Source organism: Podarcis pityusensis, assembly GCF_964106645.2.
Source record: "Podarcis pityusensis genome assembly, chromosome: 5".
Taxonomy (NCBI): domain Eukaryota; kingdom Metazoa; phylum Chordata; class Lepidosauria; order Squamata; family Lacertidae; genus Podarcis; species Podarcis pityusensis.
Window position 1 is genome coordinate 70,683,142 of NC_138032.1, and position 18,091 is coordinate 70,701,232.

General features: G+C 42.4%; 1 protein-coding gene across 1 annotated transcript in view; it reads left to right on the forward strand.

Annotated features, from left to right (window-relative positions):
- The window catches only part of CDH23 (cadherin related 23), a 412,975-nt gene that overhangs the window by 86,752 nt on the left and 308,132 nt on the right, over nucleotides 1–18,091 (forward strand). The window contains exons 4-6 of the mRNA XM_081004664.1: nucleotides 506–648; nucleotides 4,074–4,121; nucleotides 5,598–5,690. Of these exons, the coding sequence (XP_080860790.1) occupies nucleotides 506–648; nucleotides 4,074–4,121; nucleotides 5,598–5,690 (284 nt within the window). The remainder of the gene's footprint in view (nucleotides 1–505; nucleotides 649–4,073; nucleotides 4,122–5,597; nucleotides 5,691–18,091) is intronic.

An 18,091-nucleotide genomic window follows, 5' to 3' on the forward strand; every position in this document is an offset into this window, starting at 1 on the left:
TTACTTACAAGACTCACCTCCTGCTCAGGTGCTTTTGTAGCACAGGGCTTCAGAAGGGGAGCTTAACAGTACCAGAATCCCTTGATTGGTGCCTTAAGGCTGTTGTTGGGTGAAAATAAGCTAAGAAACGGTGTCTCATGGCACCCTTGTAAAATTCAGTCTTCCCCCAGCTCAGAGACGATGGCTGAAGACTACCAAAAGTCTTGTGGTCACAATTTTTTTCAAGGAAAATGCAAACTCCAGGTGGGGGTGGTTATAAAGCTGATCACCGATGGAAAAGCAGTGTGGGGGAAGGACTGCAAAAACAGCACACTGGAAAATGGTTAATTACTAGGGATGGGGTGAAAATTTGAATTGAGGGGTGCTCAATAATGCTAGTACCCTGCTCAAAATTCCCATGAACAGAATCTGAGGCAGGCACAGCCCACCTTGAGCAGGCTCTCTGACTACAGATTCTCTCACCACACCTTTCTCACCGGCTTTTGTTTCTCTTGTGTCCTTGTAGGTTCATCGGTGACACAGCTGCTTGCCCGTGATCTAGACAATGACCCTCTTGTGTTTGGAGTTGTTGGAGAGGAAGCAAGCCGATTCTTTGCTGTGGAAAGCATGACTGGAGTTGTGTGGCTTAGGCAACCGTTAGATAGAGAGGTAACGAGTAAATATTACTGTGTATCAAGACTGCAGCATGTTTGTATTCAGTGAGGGAAAGGGAAAATATATGTCACACACACACACACACACACACACACACGCCTTCAAATGCCTTCTAAACATCAGATAGTTTTTTATTTCCTTGATAGCTGATGGGAGGGCATTCTGCAGGGCGGGCGCCACTACCAAGAAGGCCCTCTGCCTGGTTCCCTGTAACCTCACTTTTCTCAGTGAGGGAACCGCCAGAAGACCCTCAGAGGGGGATCTCAGTGTCTGGACTGAATGATGGGGGTGGACATGCTCCTTCAGGTATACTGGGCCAAAGCCATTTAGGGCTTTAAAGGTCAGCACCAACAATTTGAATTGTGCTCAGAAACGTACTGGGAGCCCACGTAGATGCTTTAGGACCGGTGTTATATGGTATTATAATCCTACCATTTATTAATTTCTAGGGTTTGGGGGTTCCCCCTTAAATTTATAACTCACCAGTCTTCCTGAGAAGGATGCAGGAATGAGTTAGGGAAAGAGCCTCCGAAGGACAGGGAGAAAGGAGGGAAATTCAGAAACTCGATATGAACAAACTGCCTCCTTGCCCACTTGCAGTTGACGAAGGGGGTGGATCCATTTTCAAGGCAGGAAGCTCTTCCCTGTTGGATCCTGGCAGGTGGGCAGGAGCGCCAGGCCACAATGGCATCCACCTGAAAGATGCTGGAACTGTGCTCCTGTGCGTTCTGGCTGAAAAAAAGACCTGACGATAGCAATATTGAGGTAGCAATACTAGGAAGTGTCCTTATATGTTGCTGCTGCTGGCTGTTTTTTTCCTCTGTACAACCATTTCTCAAAGTTTTGTATCCTAAGGTCATGGCCTCAGGTTGCAAAGACAACCAGCACAGCAAAGCCATGAGAATCAGAGGCACAGATATGGCAGTCTTATACTGAGTTAAGGAGGGGAGAATTGGTCAGGGAGAGCATAATTGAGGTGGGTGTCTGTTCAGGGTGCGTTCGTTCTGCATGTAGTCATTTGAGCTGGGGTGCCTGCATATTTGAGCAACCTGGCTTTAAATATTTGCTCAGTCCTTAGAGGATTGAGAACACACTTAGAACAGTCCTTAGAACACACTTCACATACCTTTTTCTGGGAGAGAATTATGCAGTGTATAGAAAATAGTTGAATAATTTGAGAAGGGCAGAATACCGTATTTTTCGCTCCATAAGGCGTACCTGACCATAAGGACCACCTAGTTTTTAGAGGGGGAAATCAAGAAAAATATTATTCCCCACTCCCAGCCCCAAAGAGCAAAGAAGCCAAGACAGTGAGCGGGATCCATCCCGCTGGCTGTCTTGGCCTCTGCCATAGCCGCGCTCAGCCTCTCCCGGCTGGAGAGATTGCGCACGGCTAAAGAGGAAGCTAGGAGAGCGAGCGGGATGGATCCCACTGGCCGTCTTGGCTTCCTATTTAGCCGCGCACAGCCTCTCCGGCTGGCAATTCCCCCACTTCCCTCAAAAGCCCACAGGAGCCGCGCACCCTTTAAGGAGCTTGTGTGTGGCTCTTGGGGGCTTTTCCTGCCTGCCTCCCCCCTGCATTCGCTCCATAAGATGCACACACATTTCCCCTTACTTTTTAGGAGGGAAAAGTGCGTCTTATGGAGCGAAAAATACGGTAGATTGCAGAAATGAACGGGATCCCCAATACAACATAAATGGGGGGGGGTGCGCTAGCTAGAAAAGCAAGGTGTATGCTGTAGGATAGAGTTTTGCCTGAAGTCTACTCTGTCCGCTTGACTAATCTCTATCCTTGCCTGTCATTTTCATGTTCCACAACATTCTCCCTTTAGGTATCTTTCACCACTTTCACGCCTTCTTTGTTACACTGTGCAGAGGGGTGGGGAAAGAAAGGTGTGTGTGGGAGAGAAATAATGGAAAGAATGACAGTGTCCCTTCCCTGAGACAAATGGATGACGTCTCCTTTATCCTTGGCATTTGGCTTTCACAGGCTGGCTGCAGGCATTGCCTTGAGGCAGAAGCTAAATTCCATGTAGGCCCTTCTCAGATCGCATTAGCCAAGTGTTCATGGGAGGACAACACGTGTATTGGTAAACTGTCCTAACATCCCTCCCCCCCAAATAAACAGTTATTGTGGCAAAAAAAGGGGGGTGCAGTTCTTGGCAGTTTAGATTCAAGTTACCGACTGACACAAAGCCTGAGTTAGAAATGTAGTAGTTCACATATAGCAATTCCAGACTCTTATTAAATTAATTCCATTCAAATGAGCTATTAGTCCTACATACTGTATAGGACTAAGTTGAGTCAAGCCGCTGACTGTTGTTACAAGAATGAGCTGCAGGCTCATATACTTCTCCCTCATCTTTGCGTGAGCAGAGGGAATGAGAAGCTTTTTCTTATTTGGGGGAAACTGTGGTTTGCTGTTTTGTTAGAATGTGGTAAACCATGGTTTGTCACATATGAAACATGAACACAAGAAGAATCAGACCAAAGCTCCATCAAGTCCAACATTTTCTCACAATGACCAAACAGATCCCAAGTAAGCCTGCATGTGGGGCATGAGCCACGAGTTCACAAAGTGGAAGCTTTGCTCCCCTTCTAGCAAAGGAGGGGCAAGAGGAGGAGGAATATGATCCTAAGGGTCACATATTTTGTTCTTACAAACGAGCATTTGTCATTACCTCTGAATTCAGCCATTGATTAAACTGAGGTATACTGAACCACTTGATGAAATCGGAGAAATGCTAGCAAATTTTCTGGGTCATGTCATCCTTTTGATACAACTTTGAGTAAATGGGGCGCACTGATTTTGCCACCATATTTTCCTATTAATATTCAAGCTCAGTAAATTTGTATGTAATTTGAACGACTCTCTTTCTCTCCCAGAGTGGCTAGGGAAACCCAGTCAGGTGGATGGGGTATAACAATAATAATTCTTATTCTTATTATTGTATGCTGGAACATTCCTGGATGAAACATGCATGCTCTTCTATTTCTTTTTCCACAGCTCTCAGTGCAAACACTAGTACTAATATGAACTGTTATATAAAAGATGGTGGGAGGAGTCTGCAGTTAAGAAAGTTGAGTCGCTCTCATCTGTGCACTCTCTGGTTTTCATTGATATCTTGTCCAACCCTTGGATTAGAATGCTCTGCTACCAGTGAAGGATGCAAGTCAAGTTCCATCAAGACTTTCCTGCCATTCGGTCACTCACTCCAACCCCCTCCATATTCTTGGAAGACTATATATGAGTATTGCAGTTTTGTGATGATTTTTTTTTTACAGTTATTCCCGGGGTGTTTCTTCAACTTCTTCCAGGTCGCGAAAGCATGTAATTATATTCGGCTCAAATCCAAAGCCTTCTATCAACAGATTACCATTGTGGCATCTCTAATTACATCTGTTTCTTCTCATTCCAGACTAAGTCAGAATTCACAGTTGAATTTTCTGTCAGCGACAGCCAAGGGGTAAGTGTGACATTTGTTCCATGATATAAAATGGAGAGAAGCATAGAGCTGATTTCGATAGTGTGCTCTGTAGGGAGGAGATTAAAGCTGCCGCAGTCCCTCCCTGTTCCTGAAGGAGCCCTCCTTAGGGATATAGGAGCACTCTATGCTTACATGTAGCAAGGGAAGTACACGGCAGTGTATGAAATGGTGTGGAAAAATACCCATCTGTTCCCTCATCTTTTTACATAAAAGTGTGTAAACTTCAGAGAACAGAATAACACCGGTATCTGAATAGACATTTGGGATTGTTTATTTTCTGTTACATAGGAGTACACTTTTTTTTCTCCACAGGAATGTTGTTTCCCAAATGTGTAAGTGTGAAGGCAGAATTGACAGATTTGAAGACCTCAGGGAGACCATTTTTGTGGCCAGTTCTGAAAAGGCTTATTTTTATTTTATTTTATTTATTACATTTGTATACTTCCCTTCATCCGAAGATCTCAGAGCTGTTCACAGCATAAAAATACAAAATAAAAACACAAAATACATAATAAAAAACAAGCACAAAACAAAACAATAACCCACCCACAATGCTTGTAGAGAAGCAGCTAGAAAAATGGTTGAAACAGAAGCGTCTCATTATGCTACAGAAAATTGTAAATGTTCAGCATTCTGGTAATATGTAAATAGTCAGATGTGAGACTTATATTCCTTTATTCGTGCTGTTCTGACTCACAATTTTGACTATTCACTTGTTAAAGAGAGAGCTGTTTTCTGATAGCATAGCTACAGGAAAAATGGATAAAGTATTTCCTTCCATCAGGGATATTTTCAATTAATGAAATAAGGAACACCTTTCAAAGCAAGCATTTTGGGTTTTCACGGTGCTTAGTCTAATCTTTGTTTTTGTTTTTAAAAGCATTATTCGCTGTTCATAATTTAGATTGGACTCATTGATCAGGAATTTATCTTACTGTATTTAATTTTATATGATACTTTTGTTATTCTGTTGTTGTTTTACTTGAGTTCTTCAAATTAAATGGGGTAGAATCAAAACCGACGCTTTCAAACAGGGATACATGTGTGCAGCAAGCTCAGGAGCAAAGAGGGATACAAATAGTGGAAGGTTGCATAGATTGTCCAATTCCCCACCCCAAATTCACAACCCCAATCCTGAGTTCCTGCCCTCTGAGCTCAAATCATAGCCGTCTCCACAAAAATTATTTCAGCCATAAAATATGGCCCATCTCAAATTGACCACTGAAAGGATCTTGAATTGAAGAAGAAATGGGCTTAGAATGAACACCCATTTCCCCATTGAAACCCAAATCCTCCTTCTCTGCAGTGAAGGGCTATAGGGTTTACTTTATGGGTTCTAACTTGCTAATAACAGCAATATCTGAAACGCCTTACAGTTCTGCATATCATATGACAATAGGGAAAAATGCCACCATTATGAATAACTAAAATCTGTTCTAATCATTTGGCTTGCAGGTGATCAAGGGGTCTGTGAATATCCAAGTGGGAGATGTGAACGACAATGCACCAAGGTTTCACAATCAGCCATATAGTGTCCGTATCCCTGAGGTAGGAACTTTATTTTCTCTTTTGCTTGGAAGAGCTTCCATTCCTAAGGGGGGAAAAACGATTGTTCCAGTTGATTGGAATTGGGTTGTTTCTCCAGTTGCTCTGAAGTAAGGGTGGTTTCTTCTCTTCATGTGGGTAGAGAAAAGTATGTTCAGTGTTGTGGGGACCATTTGTACATAAAAACCTTGTATTGCTTCTCTCATTACGCCATGTTCCTTTCAATGCCATCCGCTGCAATAGTTAGTATTTATTGCCATTGAGCAGTTCTGCAAACCTGGTGGTCTGGAGACCACCCTTTCTGTGTGGGTAATGCTATTTTGCTTACATAAGCATCTGCAGAGATAGAGGGAATGATAACTCTCTTCTGAGAAATATAGTTTGATGAGTGTTCTGAAACTTTTGTGCTAGATATCCCCTACCCTAACCCAATAACTATAGTTCACATGATTCCATAAAATGTGGGAATAATTGTCAAACCAAACTGTATAGGGAAAACATGCTTGAGATTCAGAGGGGGCAGATTTTAGTCTCAGTACTGTTTTTGAAAGGATGGAAGCAAGATGGTGTATGTGTCAGTCATGTGGCACTTGGCTGGAAGAAGATTTCTGACAGGTTGCTGTTTGTGTTGGTGCAGATGAAAACTAGTAGACGTATTCCCCACAGAGTTCTCCTAGAACATGTTGTTGTGTGAGAGACAGTTGTCCAAGGCTACCTTTGCAGTCCTAAAAAGTGCTGCTGCCAAATAGGCTGAACCTATTCTTTTGTAAATGACTGAATATGTATCAAGCCAGTTCTATATGGTTCTCCCTTAATTCAGGGGCTATGTATATACCTGGGAAACATCCCATTTTGAGAAAGAAAGTTGGGAGGGAGGCATTTCACAGAGGAAATGGAAGTAAAAAAATATAGCCATAGGCAGGTTTGTTAGGGAGTGAGGAAAAACATGGTACCACAGGAACGTCACCAGGACCTGACCACACAATGTTCAGTGCATCTGCAGTCATGTAGCAAGCAATTTTATATTGGATTCACTTCCCTTTTCAGATTTTTCCCTAGAGCAGAAAAATCTTACTTTACAGTGGAAAAAGTGCAGGTTGCAAGTTGAACGGGAAGTATATAATGTGGCGAACACCCTAAATATTGAGGGTAAATATTGAGATACCTCTAGCTTCAAATACATATTAAACTCCCATGTGGATGAGCCCTTAGTTTCTCGTTTCTGTGCATGCATATTCTGCAGAATTAAGCATCTTTGCACAGTCCTCTGATGTTGATTTCTGCAACCCTTTCCTTGCTCGAGGCATTCTGAGCATTCTGCTTGCCATGCCCTTTAGTTAGTCTTTGCCTGGCCAGTAAGTTTTGATTTGAAATTCTTCAGCAACCAATTATATTTGAATAAACAGTCATACCAATTAGTATCCACCTTCATTCAATGTATCTTTTTCATTTGTGGCTTGGTGTTCATTTCTGATCCATCCAGATGGCTTGGCTATTTTCTCTTTGAGTGTCAAACTGAAAAAGCTTTTTATTTGGTATGTAAAAGTTTAGATGTAGGTGTTGAAACATGACATTGTGACATGGATCACTTCCCCAAGATGCATTTTTTATCCACAAAAAAGGAAAATTAAATATACTTATGAGAACTTGAAATAATTGAAAACTTTCTAAGCTATTTCCTGTTACTATGAGATTCATCAGTTTACAAGCTAATCACCATTTCTGATGGATTACATTCACTCATCACCATAGTACTCTTGTACAGAGCTTCCTCGCCTGAGTTTGTTCCTTCGGGAAGCTTTGGATATTTCATGGAAACATTTGGACAGGAGGTGGGGGTGGGCAAAGATCAAATCATTATGTAATGCATGAAGTGGCAGAGAGATGAGCACTCTTATCAAACATTGACAGCAAATTGCAAGTTACTTGTGCATCCTCTTTCCTTCCCCAGCCACCCTTCTCTGTGATTTCTGAAACTAAACTAAATTTAAATGAGGTGTTTTTTTCTGTCGACCATGGGGTAAACTAGATTAAAAGAAACAGTATTCTTGAACCCAACCAAACTTAATTGAGCAATTTTTGCAAAATGCCCAAATGAATAGATTCAATTTGAAACTGTTGCTTGTCACACTGATTCTCGCCAGGCAGTTCAAAAAGTCAATGATGCAATCAAATATTTGTAATAGAAGCATTACAAAGGTTAGAGTACTTTATCTCAGCTTATCTTTGAGAAATTCTTCAAGACTTACAAAAGATTATCCAGCACTAACTTTCTGCTGTCATAGCTGTCAACCGTCCCTTATCTGGTGGGAAACTCCCTTATCCCAGTGCCGTGTCCCGCTGCTGTCCCTTATTGATGATGTCCCTTAAATTTCCTGGGTTTCATGCTCGCCCGGCTCGGGAGGGAAGCAGCGGCTCGGGATCCTCCGCCACGAGAGAGAGCACGCGCACGAGCTGCCACATCTCCGTCTCTCCCTTTTCCCCCTCAGGGGCACATCGTTAGGAGACGGGTGGCGGCGGGCGGGCAGGCAGCCCCTCTCTTGCGAGACTTCCGCCACGCTGCCAGGGGAAGCCGGAGGCGGCGGCTGAGGAGACGGCCTGAGGGAGGAGGAAGAGGAGGGGATGCGGAGGGACGCAGAAGGGCGCCGCCGCAACCACCTCATGCCGGGCTCGCAAACGGCATGGGCGAGAGTCTCTCTCCCTCCCCCCCCTCGGGCGGGGAAGGGCCGATGGAACTCCTCACACCAGGAGGACGGCAGCCCTGACGTGCTGCTTAGCATACCCTCCAACCAGTGCAGCATCTTAATGTGGTGATTTCCCCCTCTGTATCCCTTTCATAACTCTATTTTTATAAATCGTTTGTCTATCCATAGTTCAAATTTTTACTACAAGTTTTCTGTCAATCCTACCAATGTATGTAACTATTTACAATAGCTTTTCAACCAAATCATAAACTTTCCCCATTCTTTTATATATATATAAAAGTACATGACACAGAACATAAGCAACTATGGGGAAGATAAAAGAAAAGAAAAAAGAAAAAAAGAAAAAAAAGAAAAAGAAAGATGAGCCAGAGCAGGAAGGCTCATCTATTTTACACTTCCGTCAAGCTCACAACAGATCATTATTCTTATCAATTAACTCTATCTGCATTCCAAAGGAATCCCTCATCTTGGTATCAGGGAGCATTTCTCTATGCGGTATCATTCTAAACATAGCCAGATCTTTCTTACTGAGCCCTTATCCCCTAAATAATTATTTAAACATTCCCATTCTTCTTTCACCAATTTTTTAGGTTTATCTCTTATTGCATCTGTCAGCTTTGCGAGCTCCAAGTACTCGCACAATTTGACTACCCATTCCTCTTTAGTGGGTGTATTTTTATCTTTCCAGTGTTTTGCCACTATAACCCTTGCTGCTGACGTTGCATACATAAATAGCCTAGTTTTGTTTTTGGGAATATTATCTGAAACCATTCCTAGTAAAAATTCTTCCGGTTTCTTGCTAAATGTAGTTTTTATCAATTTCTTTATCTCTTCATAAATCATGTTCCAAAATCTTTGTATCTCTAGACAGGACCACCACATATGGTAGTATGTTCCTGTCTGTTCCTTACATCACCAGCACTTGTTATTGTTTGATTTATTTATTTTTGCAAGTTTTACTGGGGTCAGGTACCACCTATAGTACATTTTCATAAGATTTTCCCTTATAAGGAAACAAGCCATGAATTTTATATTTTTAGTCCATAATTCGTTCCAAATATTGGGTTTGATCATATGTCCCAGGTCCCTCTCCCATTTTACTGTAATTTCTTTGATATCTTCCTCCTTTTTCAACCAAATTATAAACTTTCCCCATTCTTTATTAAAGAGGTCCTCTTCCTGGTTTCTAATTCTGCCTGTAAGCTTTGCCATCTCGACATCGTTCATCAGTTTTGTCTGCCACTCTTCTTTGGTGGGAGTTGTAGACCCTTAGGATCATCTAGTCCAATCCCCTGCAAAACACAGTCAGTCGCAGCCAAAGCAGTATGGCTCCATCAGTGGTGGAATTCTGTATAAGCTAAGCAAAATCCCTTATTTTGGCTGCTGATCCCTTATTTTCGAGGCTAGCTATGTCTGCTGTACTGATACAGTTGAGAAGAATTCAAAAAAACACCTTGATAATGCATTTTGGATCTTTTAAATGTAACTGAGCTTTCACATAAACTTTACAAACACATTAGAATGTAAAGACATTAAGGGCCAAACAAGGTGTGACATCAGGAGATCTTTGTGACTGGATCTCTCAAGGTTTTTATGGTAAATACAATCGTGGGGCACTTAGATTATGGCTGGAACACCTCAAGAGGCAGGTTTTAATGCTCCCCCTGCTGCTTTCGTGAACTAAACTGCCTCCATGCACCCCACCTGCTAAGTGCCCCACAGAAGAAAATTTGGCATGTGCTGTAGCACCAAGATGAATTGCTCCCCTTGACTGCAATTTACCACTTTGAACTAAAGAGGAGAAGTCTGGTATGGCCTAGAATCAACTTTTTAATATATACTGTATATAAAAATCATTTTAATTATTTTCTTTCCCTGAATTCTAAGCCCATTAATCAGAGATAGGGATACTTTCCACTTTCTCGCTAGATCTCCCTAGTTTGGTTTTTCTGAGTTGGAAACCATCTTGCAGTCTGATTTGGGCAAAATCCATTTCTGCTGGGCTAAGCGTATGTATCTGTTAAGCGAGAGTGAGCAAGAGGGAGCGCTGAGGTAATTTAGAAGTACAAATTATTGCATTATCAATGGTTCATTAATAAGCTCGCTACTTGGTATCCTGCTGAGATTAGACTTTGATCCTTTGCCCTACCTTTGCCAGATGTGTAAGGATCCTTCATTAGTATGTGTGTGCTAAAATTGGGCAGGAAGCTAGGTTCATCTGTTTTAGAATGACATAAATTATCTGAATCGTTTCTTTTAGACTGCCTTTGAGTCAGAAGCAGCACATATCTTCTCCTAACAGCTAGATTTTATAGCAGCCTTGCTTTTGAAGTCTGTGGTTTGGACACAGAGAAAGGCGTGTAACCCTTATTCACTGATTCAAAACAGGTTTTCTTGCCAAACCTCAGTTTTTAAAAATACTGTATTTTTGTATGAGCTCAGAATTTGGGGATCTTGAAAGTGGGGAAAAACCCCAAAATTATCTGAAGTATAGATCTTTCCTTCTAAAAAACATTTATCTAGGTCTAAAATGACTTGCTGCCAAGTAATTTGTTTCTATTTAGGTATGACCTTTCCTCTTTGCCTGCTAACTTTGCAATGTTAGCATCCTTTAAATTATGCAACTTGGGGAAATTTGTGTAGAAAATAGGGCATAACTTGACATCTTGAAGCTTTAAGGAGGGGGCCCTTGGGAAAGGCACCCACTCCATGCTGAGTGGGTACATCTCCTCACTGCTGCCACCATTGCCCATTTGCTTGTATCTATCTCCTTGTGTCCAGTTCGCACACCTGTGCAGAGGGAGAGGGTTGCTTCATCTCCCCACTCTTGCTGCTGCTCACTTGCTCAGGGTTGGGCAGGTGAATAGGCAGAGACACCAAGGGAAGAAACAGCAGGTTTAGGGATGCTCAGAGGTTGCTAGTGGTCCCTCTAATTGGGTGTGGACCCCAGCAAGACGATCAACAATGCCAACCCCGGATCCTGCATATCACAGTGTAGTTTCAAATATCTCACATGTGGATAATGAATGCAAGTCAGTAAGTTCCTGTACACTAGTATCCCTTTCTTGGACAAACTGGGATGGGGGTGGATAACAGAGGCTGAGAGAACAGTGGTTTGTTGACACTCAGATCATAATAAGCTCCTTGCTTAATACTGAGTGGATGAGGGGACATTTCGAATGGGACCACCATATCCCCCCCCCCATTGTAAACCCCATATTAGTGGTGCCCAAATGCCAACATAATGCTTCACCTGCATTTCATCACCAGGCTTAAAACATTACGCCGTTCAAACTATGGAGCTATTCAGACATAACATCAGACTACGTTTCAACATAGAATGGGAACCAAAAGTGCCCTCAAGCCTTTGAGGCCCTGTTTTATGGCCATGAACTTGAGGAGGTACTTGAGGGTGCAGAGTGATATGGTAAAAGTTGGACAAATATTTGGGTGCATGGGCTTCCCTTTCAAATGCCAGGCAGAATAGACACCTTCACATTTCATCCCTGCTTTTATTTTTAAGCTTTTTGCTGTTCCAGCAAGCAGCCCCGGTGCTCCCAACCTGCTTGTTTGTTTGTTTGTGCATAATTTTATTAATCTAGATTTTCAAGATAGTCTGCAAAAGAGAACCATGAAACAAATATAAAACAGTTCAAAAACGTCAGAAACAAAAGCAATTATGGTAGCAACAGTAAAAATACAGAAACCAGTAGATACAAAATCTCCTCTCCTATCTCTGTGGAAGGATTATGTGTCGTAACATAGCTTCCTTTGAGGGGCATTTTTGGGAAAAAGAAATGTTGAGCTACTGTAATTCGTCATGGTGAGAATAAGCTGTGGGCTTGTGCCTTTTTTGGCTCTTGCATGGTGATTTCTAACTTCCAATCCTGATCGGTTTCAGCCAAGCAAACTAATCCAAACAGATGGTTTACATTTGTCTGTGAACTAGGACTGCAAACCATCTTGCCAGCATGAAAGGACGAAGGGAGGGAAACACATATCCAAAGGCCCCACCCCCAACTGTGCCTCATTGTCCCAGAGGACAATACTCCATACTCAAAAGAACCACAAAGTGGTCTTCCAACTAGCAGTTTATACAACCCGAACATGGGTCATGGCCAGTCTAAGGCGATTCAGTTTCCCTTGCCCCTTTAATGATGAGAGAGAGAGAGAGAGAGAAACAGAAACAGACAGACAGAAGGGGAAAGGAAGGGAAAGCAAAAAATAAATAAATGAGAAACTGGGGTTCATAGGGAACGGGGTGGGGGGGGAGAGAGAATCAGAAATGCACATTCATTTATGGTAAAAAATGAAAAGTGGGCCCCCTTTTCAGGTTGCTGGTCACATTAGATCATGTGTATGAAAAGAATGAAAACCACTGCTTAGAGTGAAAGAGTTTAGCAAACCTATATCTGGTGGAGCTTTTTCTAATACGGGAGAAAAGCCACTATCCAATAGTGCTGCCTTTTCCCTCCGCCTCCCAGCCCTCTCCTGCTTGCCTTTATAATACCAGACAACATGGATAAGCAGTAGACAGGCTGAGGTGGGAACAGACAGCTGTATCGCAAAGATGCCTTTGCACAGACTACTAATTAGTAATATTTGAAGGCACTGAAAGCAGTTTTTTCTTTGTTTTGCTTTGACATGAATAATCCTCTCTGTTGCAGCACTTCAAGCAAAGGGGTAGAGCGGTAGGGGAAGGCTATTCAAATTTAGTGCTGTTGTTTGGCAGCTGGAACATTGGGAAAAAGATCAGCGTGAATAAGTGGAATGCAAAATAAACTTGCCTCCTAAAATACTGATTTAGAATATGCATAACACTGCTTTATCAAGTGAGCTTGTTTGGGGAATACAAATTGTTTAGGACTGGGAGAGGAACTGCGCTTTGTGAGAGAAGGAAGGGAGATTTTATGACCGGTACTTGGACAGTTGCATGATGGAGGAACTGGAAACACAGACTGTGTGTTTGGCATAGTCGGAAGCAAAAGTGTATGGCAGTGTCAGGCATTCATCCTGAGAAACACAAGTCAGATGAGCAGAGTCAGACAAGCCAGACAAGATGGAATTGTGGTAGACTAGAAAGACAGTCCAAGCCGATCTGAGAGAACAATCACATGTAGTCAGAAGCCAGGTGCAAATAACAACTGGTGGGCCAGGTGTTGGGACTCAGACCCCAAATGATTTTGAACTTGGGACCTAAAGGATATACATATCCATTAGGAATTCACCCTGATTCCATATATGAACACCCAACACCCAAGCAATGGTGGAAGCTAAAGAGAAACCAGCCAGGTCACCAAGGAAGTATGTTAACCCTAATAGGTTAGAGCTGATAATGTTCCGCTCCATGAACCTTATCAAAATTTTCAGTAACCATTTGCCTGTCATCCAGAAGTATTATATCATTCAGGCATTCTAACAGAATTATTAAAAGATTTGTCAGTAGCTCATAATGAGAAATTGTTTTAATTTCATTCATTATCAGCCCCACCCTCTATTTCTGATTTTGGGGAGGCCCAAATATAGAAATGCACAATGAAATGTGCATCACATCTCCCAACGTTTATCCCTTGTGTTAGCATAAATTCAACTTAATCTCCCTGCTGTTAAGTACCACCTAAACATTAATTTGATAAAGAATTCCTTAAGGTCTATGCAAACGGTGTTTCCATATCCATATGCATGTTTGGAATTATTTCAGTTTCTGAGTAGCATGCAGGTGAGCAAGCAAGAAGTGTGGGCGATTAGGCAGCCCAGGCAAGCTGCTTAAAGGAGGGTGAGAGGCACTTCGGACAGCTCTCTGAAACGGCAGTGGAGTGAAGCAAACTGTGAGGGAAATGGATTGGTTTGGGGTGAGCGGTGAGGTAAGTGGGTGGGATGAGAAAAGTGAGGGGTCAGGTGTAAAGGAAGGAGGAGTTAGCCAGGTGTGTGGGGAGGGGGCTTGGAAAAGAGGGTTCAGCTGGGGGGGGGGTTGGTGAGTGGAGAGAGCAATGGTGGCTGTGCCTAGTAATGAATAAAAATGATGTTAAGTGTCCTTTTAGCATCTATATTGAGATTTGCAGAGGGATAACTATGCTACTCTCTTTCAGCAAAGACAACAAAGAGTTTTATGGCACCATAAAGACTAAGGGCTCTTGCCAAACTGGTCTTTTAATGTATATTCAGGATGATTTGTGCTCTTGATGCTTATATGCTTTTATTAAGTATATTCAAATAGTAGCAATTAATTGATAAGCAGGCAGATGATGTTCAGTTTTTTTATTTTAAAAAAATGGTTAGCAATCCTGACACAATATACTGTCTGGGGGAGGGCAAAGGAGGGGTTGTTTAGTAATACTTATGTGCATAAAATCACATTAGACCATATATTGTGCCGAATCACTTCCTGAGTCATGAATCCTACTGAATCATTGCACGGGAGGCTTTTGCCTTTATTTGTTTTTGTGCTCCGCTGTGAGTTCTATGACAAATTAAGACCTGTCTTGTCTTAATTGCACATTGGCTACTAGTGTGAAATAGCAAAGCAGAAGAGTGTGTGTGTGTGTGTGTGTGTGTGTGTGTGTGTGTGTGTGCGTGCACGTGTATTTGTAGTAAGAGGATCTCTGTCCTTCACATAATCCAGCTCTACAAATAATTATGCGTTTTCCCTCCTGTGCAGCTCACTTGTCGAACTCTTAACGAGGCAGCGCCGATCCTTTCAAGTCTGTAAAGAAAGGGGGAATCCTACTAGAATTGGCAACTTAATTCACCAAGCTGGCCTCGACAGACCTCATTAAGTTCCCGTGTATTCATTTCAGGCTAATGGCTGTCATGCTGGCTGCTGTTTGATTTTCTGTAATGGACTTTTATGGCTTTCCAATTTGCTACAACGTGTTTGCCTGTGTCTGTGCCCCACAGGGCAGCTCCAGTGTGTTAGTCAGGCACCTGTGCACTAGCCATCCTGACCTTGAGGGTTTATCCTTCTGCTGTTGCTTTTCCTCTGTAGCCTTTCTTCTTCATATAATCCCCTCTCTCAGCACTTTCTCACTTTAGTATTCCCCATCCGGCGGTTTTCAAATTGCAAGGGACATAATCCAGCGATCTTCCTCTGTTCCTACATGCCTTTTGAAATGGATGAGTAATTTTTTAAAAAAAATAATAATCCCCAAAGCACTTCTTTACGCATGTGCGTGAGCATGTATGCGTGTTCCAGCATGCTTGTTTTTCATTCATGATTGTATTACTAGGTACTATTAGTTCTGGTATCTGCTAAGCCAATTGCCCTTCTTTGTCCTCTTTCATTTTATTTAACTTTGAAATAGTGCGCTATAGTGCAACACGAAGTAAACTTGCCAAAGCCAAAACATCTTCCATTTGGTTGGCCTGTCTCTATGGTGCTTTGGCCATGCACACTGGCTGACTAGGTGAAGAACACATGAAGAGAGCGTTCTTTTAAGTGATGCTATAGGCAGCTCCTGCCAACCTAGCAGTTCGAAAGCATGAAGTGCAAGTAGATAAATAGATGCCACTCCGGCAGGAAGGTAAACGGTGTTTCCATGTGCTGCTCTGGTTCGCCAGAAGCGGCTTAGTCATGCTGGCCACATGACCCAGAAAAACTGTGGACTCCCTCGGTCAGTAAAGCGAGATGAGCACCACAACCCCAGAGTCGTCTGCGACTGGACCTAACGGTCAGGGGTCCCTTTACCTTTTATATAGGCAGCTCCACTCTTGTTTTTAGACATTTTTCATCTTCTTTTAGTAGCTGTAGGTTCTGTATCCTCTGTTCCTTTGTTATAGCTACCTTTATATGAGTGTGTGTGTTCATTTTCATTAATAAATGTTACATATGGTGACATCTTCATTGGTGTCTTTTTTATCAGGCTTTTGAATCAAGAATACCAGCACAGACACTTCTGAAATAGCAACCTCCTCCCCACCCCCCCCACCCCCAAAAAGTACCTGTAGCTTGACAGATATATTAATTTATACCAGGGTTCTGTTTTCAAGAGGCTTCCACTTCATCTATAACCATTCCCATATTGATTTCCCGAGAACAGGCTAATAAATCATCACTAAGCTCTCCTGGTTTGTGGGTTTAGTTGGATGAACTGCTAGCAACTCTAGATTTTCTGGGGGCATGGATCTTCTCATCCTCATGAAATGCTTTTGGAAGCTATGATTTCTTGACCCAGTCGTCTCCAAAAGAGGCTGCATTAACTTCCTAGTGGTGAATAATAATAATAATAATAATAATAATAATAATAATAATAATAATGTCTTGATTCTTAGACCAGTTTTATTAGGTCAGAACAGTGGTCTCTCTGGCACTGCATCTTTTCTCTATCATGGGTCAGATAAAAATGATTTAGTAACGATTTCAAGTGTTATTAATGGAGAACTCTCTTTCCAGCCATTCATTTCTAGTTTCAGTATTTATTAAAGAACTAGCAGCATTGTCCAGCAACTCTTGTCTGTTTTAGCATCTTAAAATAAGTGTTAGACAAAAACTGGGATAAAGGTTTTGTGTGTTGTATCTGTTATAGCATTTTCAAAAAAGATGGCCTTCTCAAACGGTGAATCCTTAAGAGGGCTGCTCGGATGGAAAGGCCCAGCAATAGATGAATCTCTTTGCTTTAGCATAGGAAGTTGCCATATACCAGGTCAGACCATTGTCCATCTGGCTCAGTTGTGTGAACACTGACTGGCAGGGGCTGTCCAGTGTTTCAGGCAGGAGTCTCTCCTAGGCAGGATATACTTGGGATTGAACTTGGAGCTCTTCCAGATGCAAGGCAGATGCTCTAGCACTGAGCTGCAGTACCTCCCCAAAGAGGGAGTTCTTGGACTAGCAATGTGGGAATTAAACTAGCTTCCCCATGTCTCCTGAAGACCCCAGGTGAGATAGAGATGAGAGGACCTAGAAGAGAATTGGACAGGACCCTTTTAAGTTTTGGGGAGGGGGTCTTCCTAAGAGAAGTGAGAGAGGGAGGAGTTCTTAAGGGAATCGAAGGTCATATTGCAGCCATTGTTCATTGTGGTATGGAAACTGGTTTTGTGGGTTTTTTTGTCACAGGACTCAACCAGACTTTCACTTGACCTGCACCTTTGCCCTGGGGAAAACATCTTTATTGCTGAATTGGAGCAAATGTCAGTTGAGTTTTTTGCGGATTGACATTTGCTGTGATTCAGCTCCAAAGAGTGGGTTTTCCTGGGGAAGAAAGTGGTGGAGCAAATGGAAAACTGCTCAGACCTGTGCTTTCTAGGCACGGGATGAGTGGAAGTGTGGGCAAGCCCTCAGTGTTGCAGGTTTTAATTGTGTGCGCACTTTATATCATGGTTAAAAGCATGCAGAACTGTGAGTAGAGGCAGTCATGGGACAAGTACCGAATCCATACCACACACTAAAATGCATTGCTTCTACCTTCTAGGATCTACTTGGATGCACCTATCTACCTTCAACTTTCTGAAACAGAGATCTGTCTCCAAATTGAGTTAATTATCTGCATATCATCTCTTTTTCTGTAGCCTACTTCCCAGCCTAAATCAGAACTTTCCAAACTTTTCTTGTTGGTGACACACTTTTTAGATATGCATCATTTCGTGACGCAGTAATTCAGTTTTATTAGCAAACTGGAAGGTTAAACGAAGCCCTTTTCCAGCCCTAGGAGGAGCACAGGGAGCATTCATGCGACACACACACACACACACACTGCTGCCAGCACA